Raw genomic sequence first — 15,702 nt, 5'->3', positions numbered from 1 at the left:
ATATTGTGAAATATTATAACAATTTAAAATAAATGTTTTAATTCTAATGAATTCCTGTGATGGCAAAGCTGAATTTTCAGCATTATTAGTAGAGTCTTTAGTGTCACATAATCCTTCAGAAATAATTCTAATATGCAGATTTGCTACTCATTTTTATCTTATGTTTATCAATGTTGAAAATAGTTGTCGCTGACAAATTTGTGTGTGTGAAATCATTGATTCAGGATTCTTGTAAAATAAACATAATTTATTTAAAATATAAATCTTTTTTAACATTACAAGTATCTCTTTTTGACCATGTTGACGTGCCCTTGCTGAATAAAAGTTTTTCTTCAGAATCGTAATGACCCAAACTTGGCAGTGCATGTGTCTTAGTAAGTGTTCGTTGTGTTCAATCAGAAAACAAACCTTTGACCTCCAGGTCAAAAGAGCAGCTATCAAATTTGTCTTTGTAGGTGACCTCACATCTGTAATTCCCTGCATAGTTCTCCTTCGCCTTAATGATGTGCATCTCAAAGGTGTGGATCTACAGGGAAAAACAATGCCAAATATTACTTAGAGAATAGGAAAGTTATGCAAATGCTTCGTTACAATACGTTGGTTGAACGGGATCACCTTGGAAAAGCGATCAAAAGATTCTTTAAGCTGAAGGTGCTTCCCAGTCTTGCTAGCCAGATCCATCCACTTGCCCTTGAACCACTTAATGGTTGGTTTGCGAAGCAAGTCTTTGGCCTCCACTTTAGCAACGAAGCTGATGTCTCCACCTTTCAAACAACAAAATAAAACATACTGCAGTTGTGTTTGTTGAATAAACATTGCGAGATCCTAAAGATGTGCATCAGAGCTTAAAGTGCCTCTATTGTGCTACTCTAAAAGTTCCTAATTTGGTTTTGGAGGTCTCCTACAATAACATTTAACATTTAGCTAACACTTTTATCCAAAGCAGCTTACAATTGCTATATATGTCAGAGGTCGCACGCCTCTGGAGCAACTAGGGGTTAAGTGTCTTGCTCAGGGACACATTGGTGTCTCACAGTGGATTCAAACCCGGGTCGCTCACACCAAAGGCATGTGTCTTATCACCACTGTGCCATCACCACCCCCAATACCATTACATTGGATGCAGGTTTACATGCATCCAAGTTCAAGAAAAAGTTTCATAATATAGGCTACATTTCACCTCATTTCTAAAAGAGTCTCTCTAAACACCTTCTTTCCAAGAGCCTGCTTTGCTTTGGAAGTACATGCAATGTGGATTTGCTTTTGCAGCCAAGAAAACAGCATATTCTCGACATGTTGAAAACACAAAACGGTCCCACTTTATATTAAGTGGCTTTTAAGTACCATGTACTTATATTAAAATTAATAATTTGATACAGTGGACTTATTGTGTACATACAGGTTTTTACATTGTACTTATATTTAAAAAATACCAGCATGTAATTACGTCTGTAATTAATTACGCTGACCCATCCCTTACACTTAAACCAACCCTTAAACCTACCCATACCACCACACCTGTCCCTAACCTTACCCGTATTACACCTCAATAGCAGCAAAAGTGATTTATAATACAACATTAGCACAATAAGTACATTGTACTTATTTTTAAATGTAAGTACATAGTACTTAAAGCCACTTAATATAAAGTGGGACCCACAAAACAAACTCTTCCAGGCCTCGGCTAGTGTTTAAAGGTGGATCAAAGTAGATGTTGTTTACAGACAGCCAATGAAAGCCATAGGCAGGCATTATGCAAATTTGTTGCAAACCTTGTGCTGGAGGCAAGACTGGAATGAATTACTGACGACAGATTCGATTCTTCCTCTTGGGAGAAAATATTTTTTCGCACACTTTGATCTTTGAAACTTTGCAGACCTGCACAAGCATCATTGCGACACACTACATGAAAGGTCATTTCTGAAAAAACAAGCATAGGCAACGCATTCTCATCCCAAGGCGTCATCTAACTGACAATTTTGACCATGCTTCAATATCTGACGCTTTAGGCACCCTTTAGTGTCAGTTACATGACGCGATCCTAGGGCGTCATATGACGCTAAAGGTAAAGCGTCAGTTAGATGATGCGGGTACGTTTAGGTCTGGGGTAGGGTAAAGGTAGAGATCCACTTGTCCGACACGACAGTCGAGTGGTGTCGCAACGCCTCCCCACATTTGTACTTTGATGGGCGTTCCTCAAGTTTACCGCTATGGGCGAAGTTTTGAGCCAGCGGCCAGTCTAGAACAGAGGACCTGCGAGAGACTTCCCCCCGTCTCCACATGCTCTACTTCTATTGGATAGTCGCGGCGCGTTCAACGGACTTCATTTGCATAAAGATGGGCATCGGCCAGCTTTTTGATGTGCAGCATTTTTCTAAATGGAGCGCCGCCTTCCCAGAATGCATTGCAGGCGCGTTAAAGTCGCGTGACGTCACTAATAGGAATAAAGTGGAGTGTGGCACGACTGAAGGATCGCACGGACAAGTGGATCTCTACCCTAAGGGTAACGGTAGAGATCCACTTGTCCAACACGACAGTCGCGTGGTGTCGCAACGCCTCCCCACATTTGTACTTTGATGGGCGTTCCTCAAGTTTACCGCTATGGGCGAAGTTTTGAGCCTGCGGCCAGTCTAGAACAGAGGACCTGCGAGAGACTTCCCCCCGTCTCCACATGCTCTACTTCTATTGGATAGTCGCGGCGCGTTCAACGGAATTAATTTGCATAAAGATGGGCATCGGCCAGCTTTTTGATGTGCAGCATTTTTCTAAATGAAGTTTTGCCTTCCCAGAATGCTTTGCGGGCGTGTTAAAGTCGTGTGACGTCACCCATAGGAATAAAGTGGAGTGCAGCACGACTGAAGTATCGCACGGACAAGTGGATCCACCCCGTTAGACGCGATCCTAGGGCGTCATCTAACTGATGCTAAAGGGTGCCTAAAGAGTCAGATATTGAAGCATGGTCAAAATGCTTCCCAAGGCGTCAGTTAGCTGAAATAATAGTGTAATAGAGGCACTTTAAGAATGAACGGGAACCGTTACAAAGCTGCATTTACTGACCTACAGTGATGGAGCCACCCTGGGGCTTTTCAATCAACAGAGTGGAGAGCGGTGGAGTATCAATCTGTTTGTCAATGTCCTCAGGAGGCTGTCCATCCCCCAGAGACCACACTGATCATTTAGGAGAAAGATCATACTTATCCCACTTATACATTTTTGGTAGCTTTATAATAACTTTCATATTATGTGTAAATCTTTTTAGATACTTAGGTAGAGCAAATTGAAATATTAATGTCAATGCCCATCTATATTCCTATTCAAATAAATTTGAAAGTTATTATAAAGTGTTTGAAATCCATATATAACTTGCAATCGTCCAATTGCTTGTACTGACACACATACTCAACAAACACACAGTGACACATCATCATCACACATTGCTGCCACAAAGCAACATGGAAAGCATAAAGACACTGAACAGTGACCTTTAAGAGGGAAAAGAGAGAATCAGTTAACATGTGTAAATATAAATTGCGTAGCAAAATCATTTCGGAAAATATTCTGATTGCTCAATGAGATTTCACAGATTTTTTTATATAGTCAATGATCAATGAGATTAAATCTTGTGTAAATAAAACAATGAACTGTGCCATTCATTTTCCCATGGAGTATGAAAAAGTAAATGATCTCCAAAACCCATCAGTTTCTTCCAAAATGGGGTTTGGGATTATTACAGCGCTCTTGCCAAATGTATCTGTTTATCGGTCTCATTTGGCTGTCCACTGTGCGTCTTATGATGCTTTGACTAGACCTATCTCGGCCTTTGTTTCTGGTTTCTAGGGATCCGCTAAAGCGTCTACTGTAGTTAGAATTACCTGAGTCTTTTCTCCCCCTGGTTGACTCAGGGTCGCTATCATCTAAACAAAGACAGAGAGAAATTTACAGCATATTATAAGAAATAATACTGTAAAGTCCATTGCGGCCAACACACTGTAACACACAATAGCACATATAAACATGAACTGAAAGCAGGAACAGATTGTTAATGTCATGCGTCATTCCGTACATGTCTTTTCAGGAATCATTGTGCTCGATTGCAATCTACATACAACTATTACAGTTGTAGCCTATCTTTAATTTTATTATAAAATGAAAAATACAAAATTTTAGTAATGCTTCATGACGTAAGAAATACGTTTTATGGTGACATAAAAGATCCAGCATCCTCAGAGGAATTTTCACTTATGTAGCCATGGTGCACTGGAAGTAAATGTAAATTCACAGGGCAATGATCTCTATCTGCTGTAAGTAACCTCATTAATCCTGAACCTGTTTGCTCAAATGAATAGATTCACATATAATCTAAAAATAAACTCCTGGATCAAGAGTGATGAGGGCATTAATTAATAAAAAGACTCTTACTAGGAAGGTCAATAGAAAGTTTCTTGGGTGTGCTGCCATTCTCTGTGAAAGAAAACAACATATTATTCATTATGAGTATCTGTTTCGCCAAGGTAAGGGTTGTTTATCGGCCTAAAATAGAGAAGAAAAAAAAAAGCTTTTTTAAATAATACTGTTTCCTTTTTAATTCGCTTTTTTTTGCCTTTACTATACATTTAAAACATCATTAAAAAACATCATTGTATTATATGCAAAAACTTTATGCATGTTTGCAATGCACAAGCATAGTATTATGTCAGAAATCAGACATGATCAGATGTCAACTCTTCCTTTATAAAGATATATGATTATATTTTATATAAAGGGTCTAAATGCTTAGGAGTCAGGCAAAATCACAAACATCAAGTGCATATGTTTTTGCATACATGCGTTCCTTTTCGAAAACGTATTTAGCTTGTTTTATCAACAACATTAGTGATTTGATGAGGATGGGTCATCATGGCTACCAACCTGCTGGAGGTGGAGGTGATGGGGTGCTGGCGGTGACATCATCATCTTTATCTGAAATAAAGGTGTGATTGACACATACACCCGCCTATCACTAAACTCCATTTCCAGCCGTAGAGCAAAACACAGCATGCTTTTGCACGGTCAAACATGAACTTTAAATTCACCATGAACCCGCTTTCAAATAAAAGATGGAATGCTGGCAATGTTTACATGTGTTTTTGACAAGAATGAGATGAATGGCATGTTGCAGTTGTGTATACGTGTGCGAGGAAAGACAGAAGCAAAATATGTATACGACCACATGCTTATCTGATGGCCTGCCATGCAGGCCATGAAGCAACACAGGTGGATGGAAGGAAGTGTGAGGTTATATTTTGGCTTCGGTGAAACCCATGAGCATTATTTTGCAATACACAAAGAAACTATTGCAGAAGATTCATTTTGTTGCTGCAGGAACAGATTTAATCTTCAGCAACGTGTCTGTATGCTTGAAAAAGCCACATAATTAAAGCTTCAGAGAAAACAAAAGCATACACACATCTCCACACAAAATGCACAATTGACTGATACTTCTCTGTCTTCCATTGGCATACCTTTTAATGGGGTAACTATTGTCTTAGCAGACTTCTTCAGTGAAGATGCTGATCAGTATAAATTCAAATGTTAGAGGACACACAAATACATATCTACTTATAAACTGGATTATGTCTTATTCTGGACTTTTCTTACTCTTTCGGCTTGCTCTGGGATTTACATCACACACATGCATGCTAAAGGTCACGTATCTTGCAGGCACTGTGAGTACAGAGCTTAAAGGACTACAGAAAGTGGAATTAAATGTAACATTTGCAACCTAAAGTTGGAAAAACAAAAAAAGGATCTTTGAAAATGATTTGATTTGAAGGACTTTCCTATGGAAGCTTGTTTCCGCCATAGAATGAAAAATATAAAAGGTTAATGCGACTTTTTATCTCACAATTCTGACTTCATATCACGCAATTGTGAGTTTACTTCTCGCAATTCTGACTTTATTTCTCAGAATTGTGAGATGGAAAGTCAGAATTGGGTGATATAAAGTCGCAATTGCCAGATATAAAGTCAGAATTGCGAGATATAAACGCAATTGTGACTTTATATCTCGCAGTTCTGACTTTATATCACCCAATTCTGACTTTATATCATGCAATTCTGACTTTATATCTCGCAATTCTGACTTTATATCTCACAATTCTGACTTTATATCTCACAATTCTGACTTTATATCATGCAATTCTGACTTTATATCTCGCAATTCTGACTTTATATCTCACAATTCTGATTTTATATCTCGCAATTCTGGTTTTATATCTCACAATTCGGACTTTATATCTCGCAATTCGGACTTTATATCTCGCAATTCTGACTTTATATCTCACAATTCTGACTTTATATCTCACAATTCTGACTATATCATGCAATTCTCACTTTATATCTCGCAATTCTGATTTTATATCTCACAATTCTGACTTTATATCACACAATTCTCACTTTATATCTCGCAATTCTGACTTTATATCATGCAATTCTGACTTTATATCTCGCAATTCTAACTTTATATCATGCAATTCTGACTTTATATCTCGCAATTCTGACTTTATATCTCACAATTCTGACTTTATATCTCACAATTCTGACTTTATATCATGCAATTCTGACTTTATATCTCACAATTCTGACTTTATATCTCACAATTCTCACTTTATATCTCGCAATTCTGACTTTATATCATGCAATTCTGACTTTATATCTCACAATTCTCACTTTATATCTCGCAATTCTGACTTTATATCTCGCAATTCTGACTTTATATCATGCAATTCTGACTTTATATCTCACAATTCTCACTTTATATCTCGCAATTCTGATTTTATATCTCACAATTCTGACTTTATATCACACAATTCTCACTTTATATCTCGCAATTCTGACTTTATATCATGCAATTCTGACTTTATATCTCGCAATTCTGACTTTATATCATGCAATTCTGACTTTATATCTCGCAATTCTAACTTTATATCATGCAATTCTGACTTTATATCTCGCAATTCTGACTTTATATCTCACAATTCTGACTTTATATCTCACAATTCTGACTTTATATCATGCAATTCTGACTTTATATCTCACAATTCTGACTTTATATCTCGCAATTCTGACTTTATATCTCACAATTCTGACTATATCTCGCAATTCTGACTTTATATCTCTAAAAAAGTCAGAATTCTGAGATAAAAAGTCACAATTATATATTTTATTTTTTTACTCGGTGGCAGAAACAAGCTTCCATACTTTCCTGTACAGGTTGAAGTGTGAGAAAACTTCTTTGCATGCTAGTGAGAGATCTGGCCTACTGTAGGAACACCTGGGTCAAAACATGTGGTGCCATTATAACACAAAATATGATGGAAAATACAAATGGTTTCGTCGAGTTAATGCTTGTTTTGCTATCAGTGATTATGAAAGTTTTGCTTGAAATCAACTTTGCCCACATGTACTTGACCTGGATGGTATTGAACTTGCAGTGTTGGGGAGAAAGTAACTATAATCTTACTCACTACAAACGTTTAGCATTGTAACAGTAGCTCAGCTAGAATTGATGTAGTGCAAGTAGAAGAAAGAAAAATATGTTTTACACATTAATGAAGACTTAAAAAAAGCTGAATGGAGTGGGTTGTCTTGGGGTGGTTAACTATTTAAAAGTCACATGACCAGTTGAACATCATCTATCTTATCTCTGAATGTGAACACACTGTAAAAATGAAAATGCTTTATCTAATCAATAGAATTGTGGCAACAGATTACAAGCAATATTGTTAATTAAATTTAACAAATTAGAATTTAGTAGGGGTGGCACGGTACATGAAAAAACACCCGAACCGTTCGGTTCGCTTGTCTCGGTTCGGTGCGTGTGTGCGTCTCACGGTTCGATCGCATGCGCAATGTAACCTCGTGCCCGTATGTGACGTGTGTTTTCTTTTCGCGCGACATAAACTTGTTCGACTTGGACCGGCGCTGCACAGAGCGATCGGTGAATAACATCAAACTAGCGCGAGTCGGCTCTGTATGCATTCATCACTTTCGCGGTATTTGATGTCATTACCGATCGCTCTGTGCAGCGCCGGTTCAAGTTAGTAAACAAGCCAGTAAAAGTGAAGTATGGAGCGCGGTCACGGACGGCACGCGGAGAAATGGCAAGTGGGAGAGATGAGGGAGTTAAAGGATGCGCCAGCGTCGTATAAGTCTATGGTATAAGTCCGGTGTGTGGGAACATTTTGGATTTCATGTTATGATATTTTAATATAACGCTACAGTGGCACTTTATGTTTAGATAAGAGCTTCAGTCATATGTTTCCAAATCCTGCACTTTAATTTTAAGTGGAAAAAAGTACCCTCACATTTTGGGAATAGAAGCATTGTTGATACTGTTTTTGTGTTAAGGTTGAACTTAAATTTCACTTTATGTTTATGGCATTGCTATTGCTATAGCTTAATTATCTATAGGCAATGCCATTTAAAAGACAGTGTTTTAAGAGTTCCTCTCTTTTTCTTTTAAAAGATAGAATTTTGGTAAGAGCTAAGTTAGCAGTTGATACATGAAAGTTAATTTCTTTGTGTAAATAAGATTTATGTGATAAAAATGCACAAGTTCTTGTAGAGATAGTGATACACATTCTCCTTTTTTTGCCAAATAAACAAAAAGCATGTCAATTTCTTCTCTCTTGCTGTATCTAAATCTCACCTAGCTTTCCTCTGAGATAGTCCCAAAATGTGCTTAAAGTCAAAGAGTCAAATCCAGTTTGTGCATGATTGCATGAATATAATTTGTAATACTGTATCCTAAAGTGTGGATAATTAAGCTATATATCACTTGCTGAAGTACATTTCTGGAGTGTTAAGATTAAAAGAAAAAATAACAAGAACCGTACAGAACCGAAAACCGTGACCCTAAAACCGTGATACAAACCGAACCGTGGGTTTCGTGAACCGTGCCACCCCTAGAATTTAGTAATAATTAATCAAATTATTCATTAAAAGTTAACTATAAGTTTACACCAAAAAAATTAACAAAAATATCTCACTAACAGACAGACGTCAAAGATTAATTAAGAACTCTTTATTTTATATTGCCAACATTGAAGACTGATGTTAACAAGCAGAATCACTGAAGGAGAAAACCGTAAATTTAAAAGAAACCTAAAACAAACACCGATCACCATAATGGTGACTTCAATTTATGTTTTTTTGGTTGTTGTAAGTTTTACTCATTTTAAATGGTTAACTTTTAAGGAATTAATTTGATTAATTATTACTCAATTCTAATTTGTTAAATTGAATTAATAATAAGGCTTATAATCTGTTGCCACAATTTTTTGATTAGATAAACAAGCATATTCTTTTTTACAGTGCAGAGCGTTCACAACAATAATGGTCAGTTTTCCAAACCATTGAAACACTGCTATTTTTTCAAGCAAGTTAAATGTTGTTGCCCAATTGCAGTCCTCATTGTTTTATGTGCTTTGTAGCTTTGCAAACTACAGTCTAAAGGTATAGCTTCCCCAACACTGACAACTTGTTATTGGAGTTTTACTCTTAGTAATACTCACCAGGAACTTTTGAGGTGCTGGGCTCCTCTTCTTTTACCTCAGTCACCTCGACGAGCTTCTCAGCCCGTGTTGGCTCTGGCTCATTGTGCCCATTCTCTACAGGCTCTGTCACTATTGGCCCTGTGTCTGTGACCTCAGCCTCTACTGGCTCTATTTCAGTCACCACAATTGTTATGGGTTGTGGCTGTGGAGCCTCAGCAGCAGGTATGGGTACGGCTGCCTCTGGTTCTGTGACAGTCACTATGACCTCTGTGTCTTTGGTTGCCGCTTTAGCCTCTGTATAGCAAACACAGCCAGGCTAGAGCAGCAAGACTTCAGGAAGCCAACTTCAACCCAGATTACACATGCACACTCTCATATAGATGTACAGTAACTAAACTGGTCACTTAAATAAGTCAAATATGTGTTTTAATATACATATTTATTTTCATTTACGCATTTTTAGGGCCGTTTGAATTTAGTCAGGTGACCAAAACAGATGTAGTCACTGTACATATATGAAACTGTAAATCCCAAAAAGAAGCAAAGTACATCCAACTGTGCAAGCATCTGTACACTGTACATGTTTTAGGACATATTCATTTCAAATATATAATTTAGTAATTTAATATACATATATTAAAATTTTAAATATCCATATATTTGTACACACCAATAGCATTTCTAATGCAGTCAGCTTTATTTTGAAAGCACAATAAACAGTTGATGCCTTTTTGCGGGTGTCATTTGCTTCTTTTCATATACTATACCTTCACATCAAACTTCTCCATATATACAGATGTGCATTTACTCAAGAAAATCCTGTCATCCATAAACCAGAACAGGCATTAGTACTGACGGAGGTGTGGGTTAAGGTGTGTGGACCACCGTAGTGTTCGCGTGAACCTTTTGGGCCATGAGGTGTGTGTGTTTACCATAGTTTGTACTGTATGTGCGATGATTTACCTGAACTGTTGTGGTCACAAAGTGATAATTTGGTGGAAATCACAGTGGCACAAACACTCTCACACACGTGAGGTCAGAGTGCCGTGGGTGAAACTGAGAAGCGAAGGGAAGCAAAGTGGGGATGTGGTTGAACACCTACCTTTTGGTGTGATCTCAACCGAGTTCTCAGATGGGGCGTCGCCAGAGACTGGGGCAACATTCTCTGAGTATGTGACAGACATAGCGGAGGAATGCAAGTGCCTCTTTCAAAGCATGAAGCGTCAGCAACACAAACAGACACATACATATGCTGAAGGACAGGAGACGATACAAACTCACTCACAGACACGTATATACATATATAGCCTAGATATAAATGTCATTACATACACAAAAACACACAGTGGACCTCCCTCAATTATAAAATACAGGCAAAAACTCTCCAAAAAAAATTCCTGTTTTGGAGAGTAAAAGAAAATGATCTCTAAAGGATGAAATAGACATAATTTAACAATGATTATTAATTTTTACATGTATGTTTCAGTAGACTGGTAACATGGGCCAGAAATGTCATCTGAATCAACAACCCATGATCTTCTGGACAGAATACAGGGATTCAGACCATTGATAACTGATCAAGGCATAGCATTGACTAATCTGTGTGAACACTTCCCATTTGCACTGCTGTGGCCACCATGCATGATCGCACATTAAGCTATACCAGTGCTGTGTGCTTAAGACCTTATTGAATGTGTACTTTGCTGTTTAAAGCAGAAATACCCAACTTATGTCATATAAAGAGAGACTCAAACAGAATCAACCGGTGGTGTATTTGTATCAAGAATGTAGCCTACTGATTATAATTAGCTTATTTATTCACTTTATTAGGTAGCCTATGTGACTCCCTAGAATACTTCAATATATTTTTTTAAATTTTCTTTTTGCCTATCAAGCCTGCAGTAAATGATCAAAAATACAAAAAAAAACCCTGTAATATTATGAAATATTATTACAATGTAAAATATTGGTTTTCTATTTTAATAGCTTACTTTAAAATATAATTTTTTCTGTGTTACTCCATTCTTCAGTGTCACGTGATCCTTCGGAAATCCTTCTAAGATTAGTTGATTCTTAGTTATTATCAATGTTGGAAACAGTTGTGCTGCTTAGTATTATTTTGGAACTTGTGATGCTTTTTTTTAGGATTGATGAATACATTTTATAAAGAATAGCATTTATTTCAAATTATAAATGTTATGTAACAAATACTGTTCTTTTTAACTTTTTATTTATCAATGAATCCTGGAAAAAGTATGACAGGTTCCCAAAAACATATTAAGCAGAGCAACTGTTTCCAACATTGATGATAAACCGAGGCTGAGCAGAAATCAGCATATTAGAAAGATAGGATCATGTGACACTGGCTGAAGACTAAGTAATTATGCTGGAAATGCAGCTTTGCATCACAGGAAAACATTAGCCTGCATTTTAAATTATAGGCTATAGAAAACAATTATTTTAAATTGTAATAATATTTCTAGGGCTGTCAAACGATTAATCGCGATTAGTCGCATCCAAAATCAAAGTTTGTGTTTACATAATATATGTGGGTGCACTGTGTATAATTATTTTGTATTATATATAAATACACACACATGCTTGTATATTTAAGAAAAAAAAATATTATTTCTATAAAAATATTTATATTTATTATATATAAATATAAATATTTTTATATAAATAATATTTTTTTCTATATACAAGCATGTGTGTGTATTTATATATAATACAAAATAATTATACACAGTGCACCCACATATATTATGTAAACACAAACTTTTCTTTTGGATGCGATTAATCGTTTGACAGCCCTAAATATTTCACAATATTACTGTTTTTTTTTTCTCTGTATTTTTGATCAAATAAATGCATGCTGGATGAGGTAAATAAATGCATGTGGTTGCAGCTAGCATACTAATCCCAAATAAGTGACAAAATGTGCGATTAGTATGCTAACTGCAACCATTTACATCCAGTCTTTGTGCTAAGCTAGGTTAGCGGTGGGTGCGTCAGACAAAGTTACAGCACGCACGGAGATGAAAAAGGTATGTATGGACTTATCTAACTCTGGGGGATATGGTGAATAATCTAAATTCCAAAAAAGTCGGAGTGTTCAGTCACGTTTACTGGTTTCCAGCAAATTTTTGTGGTCGAAATCCAATCATTTCAAATCCATGCTGTCGTGAATTTCTCAAATTATCGATCGACGCACTCAGTGAACAACTGAAAGCCGCTTGATTTTTAAGTAATATCTTTGTGCTCTTACATTGCTACAGTATTGATAATAAACAATTGACCTTTTATGACAAAAATGTGAAAAATCGAGTGTTTTAATGTTAGCGTACCTTAAATGTTTTGGCCTCGAAACTTTGTGTTTCACTGTTTCTAACTGTCACCAACGCGGCTACTTGAACGAGTATCTCCACTTTGACACTAGTTTCCAATACACCGTCAACAGCAAATTGTACTAGTAATGCCCCGGGATTACTAAAGTATTGATTATATGATAAGAATGAATGTTTTGATATTTTGAGGTCTAGCAGCCCCCATTTAAAATACTGTTTCACCGGAGCTAAATATATTAGCTATAGTTTAGCAAATCTAGAATAAAATGTGTTATTTCTGTTTTCTATTAATTTAAGTAGCCAATGATTTCTAGTCAGACTCTGTTTAAAGTTTTTCCCTTCCCAACTATTGAATCTCGTTTATCCATTCAGGGTGAGGCAAACGGTTTTCTGAAGAAATTCACCACTCACCTTCAGGTTGGCCATCATCTGTCAGGAAAAAAAGAAAGAAAAACAGCTTCATGAAGTTTACTTTAACTTTGGCAAGCTAAGCTTTAAATGTTTCTACAATATTAGATGGCTACTGGCCCCCGGTTATACATTTTTTGACACTTGATGAAAAAAAAAAAAATCCAAGTGTCATTTGGAAACAAATGTGCGTGTGCTGTCTTTAAAATAAAATCCACTTGATTTAATATTTTGTTATCAAATATAATGATATTTTGCTGTCTGTATACCTTTTGGGCTACGGTACGTATTTGTACAGACATATATGAGCTTTATTTGTCTTTAAAGCATGTCTCAGTGTGCAGTATTGTGTTAGTTGCGGTGCGTCTAGACTTAGAGCAAACAGTTTAAAGAAGCACATGATGACAGTAAACCCAGCAGAGCGTGATGAAAGTGTTCTTACAGACCCTAATATGATTAGAGGAGTTAAATAAAAGCCGAACAAGATCAATGAGCGCATACATCCCTTGGTATGATAGTTCTAAAATAAACCAGCTGTTTTATATATAGATCACCATATGACACGTGATGGGCACCTGACTCTTTTTAAAGCAGACAAAGCTGCAAATGATCTAATATCATTTTTTAATTTACTTAGAAAGCTGTGATGCTAAATTTATGCATATAAAAAGACAAACATGAGGTCATGCGATGGGATTTTGAGCAATCATTGCCCAGTTGCTGGATAGACACCTGAACAGAAGGAATGCAAATTGACAAATTGCTTGAGAGTAATGGAGACTTTTGGAATATCCTGCTTCTCGGATTTACAAAAACACCTAATATTTTCAAAGTCCCCTTTATAGTTTCAAAGAAAGGAGATCTGAACTTTGTCACAAATTTTAAAATGTTTTAAAAGTTCTCAAAAATCTGCGCTCATAGTCAGAGATCTCAAACTTCCAGGGATGTTTAAAACATTTCAGAGCAAGTTGAACTTGGATCATCGCAAACTCCTCTGAGCTCTTAAAGAGCAACAAAACCTTCCTCTGGGTTATTATGTGATGTAAATGTCAGCAGCTTTGTCTCAGAGACCCGCTTCTGTTGCCTTGGCATGGGCTGCTGTGAATTCTGCGAGGATGCCAGCCTAGTCTGATCATGGCACAAATCATGATCTCTATGAAACACTCGAAGAACAACCGCTCCATTCCTGCCCCCTGCTGTCAGAAGCCAATGTGAACACCTGTGCGTTTAGCTTGTTGATTTTTTTGACATCTCTCAGCTTTTAGCTCCCTCGTTTTTTGCTGTTTCTCTCAGTCCATCTCATTATCTTCAGTTCATTGTCACTCAGTTTTGTGTTCTACGTATATTGCATTGTCTCCTCAGTCGTCATCTTATGGAGTAGCTAAAAACTTCTCAAAAGACTTGTCAAAATGCATAAGGTTTGCTTGAATTCACGAGACTTGACGCACAATTATATGGGACCATCAGAAATGTAAAGAAACATTTAGATGTTCTAACTAACATCTGAGAGTAGGGATTTGATCTCTAAAAAGATGATTATAATAATTATTATTATTATTGTAATGATCTCACCACTAAACAGTATGTAAATAATAATAATTATCAATATAAATCTTGTTTTTATGCATGTTAATGAGTCTTTTGAGGCACAGAATTTGTTCACCTTACTATGTTGCATGACGTGACAATGCAAAAAACTAAATTTTGATGTTTTTGCATGTCATTTGAGACACCTAATTCTTACTTTATTTATTTACTGTAAAAGTGAATATGCTTTATCTAATCAAAAAAAGTGTGGCAACAGATTACAAGCAATATTATTAATTAAATTTAACAAATTTTAAAAATGAGCAATAATTAATCAAATTAATTCCTTAAAAGTTAACCATTTAAAATGAGTAAAACTTACAACAACAACCAAACAAACATAAATTGAAGTCACCATTATGGTGATCGGTGTTTGTTTTAAAAATATGGTTTTCTCCTTCAGTGATTCTGCTTGTTAACATCAGGTGTCTTCAATGTTGGCAATATAAAATAAAGAGATATTAAAAAAAAAATCTCAATTAATCTTTGACGTTACATTTTTTGGTGTAAACTTTACTCATTTTAAATGGTTTACTTTTAAGGAATAATTTGATTAATTATTACTCAATTCTAATTTGTTAAATTTAATTAATAATATTGCTTGAAATCTGTTGCCACAATTATATTGATTAGATAAAGCATATTCATTTTTACAGTGCAATAGTAATTATTAATACAATTAGATTTTTATTCATCTTTTTTGATCCCGTCTTTTTTGTCTTGTGCTTATTGTATATAAATGTAATAATATTAAATCAAGACGTTTTTGCAAGTGAGTTAGTCTTTTGAGATATCTAATCTTATTTTATGTCTCTCTCTTTTTT

The 15,702-nt window shown here is 36.0% G+C and overlaps 1 protein-coding gene across 1 annotated transcript in view; it reads right to left on the bottom strand.

Moving 5' to 3' along the window:
• mybpc1 (myosin binding protein C1) overlaps positions 1-15,702 on the bottom strand; it is a 45,982-nt gene that overhangs the window by 26,178 nt on the left and 4,102 nt on the right. The window contains 9 exon segments of the mRNA XM_089126679.1: positions 409-526; positions 616-764; positions 3,058-3,168; positions 3,873-3,914; positions 4,420-4,461; positions 4,909-4,959; positions 9,555-9,830; positions 10,639-10,701; positions 13,295-13,312. Of these exon segments, the coding sequence (XP_088982805.1) occupies positions 409-526; positions 616-764; positions 3,058-3,168; positions 3,873-3,914; positions 4,420-4,461; positions 4,909-4,959; positions 9,555-9,830; positions 10,639-10,701; positions 13,295-13,312 (870 nt within the window).

This window comes from Pimephales promelas, chromosome 24 (genome assembly GCF_988280905.1).
Source record: "Pimephales promelas chromosome 24, fPimPro1.hap1.1, whole genome shotgun sequence".
Lineage (NCBI taxonomy): Eukaryota > Metazoa > Chordata > Actinopteri > Cypriniformes > Leuciscidae > Pimephales > Pimephales promelas.
This window is presented reverse-complemented; position numbering and strand designations above follow the sequence as displayed.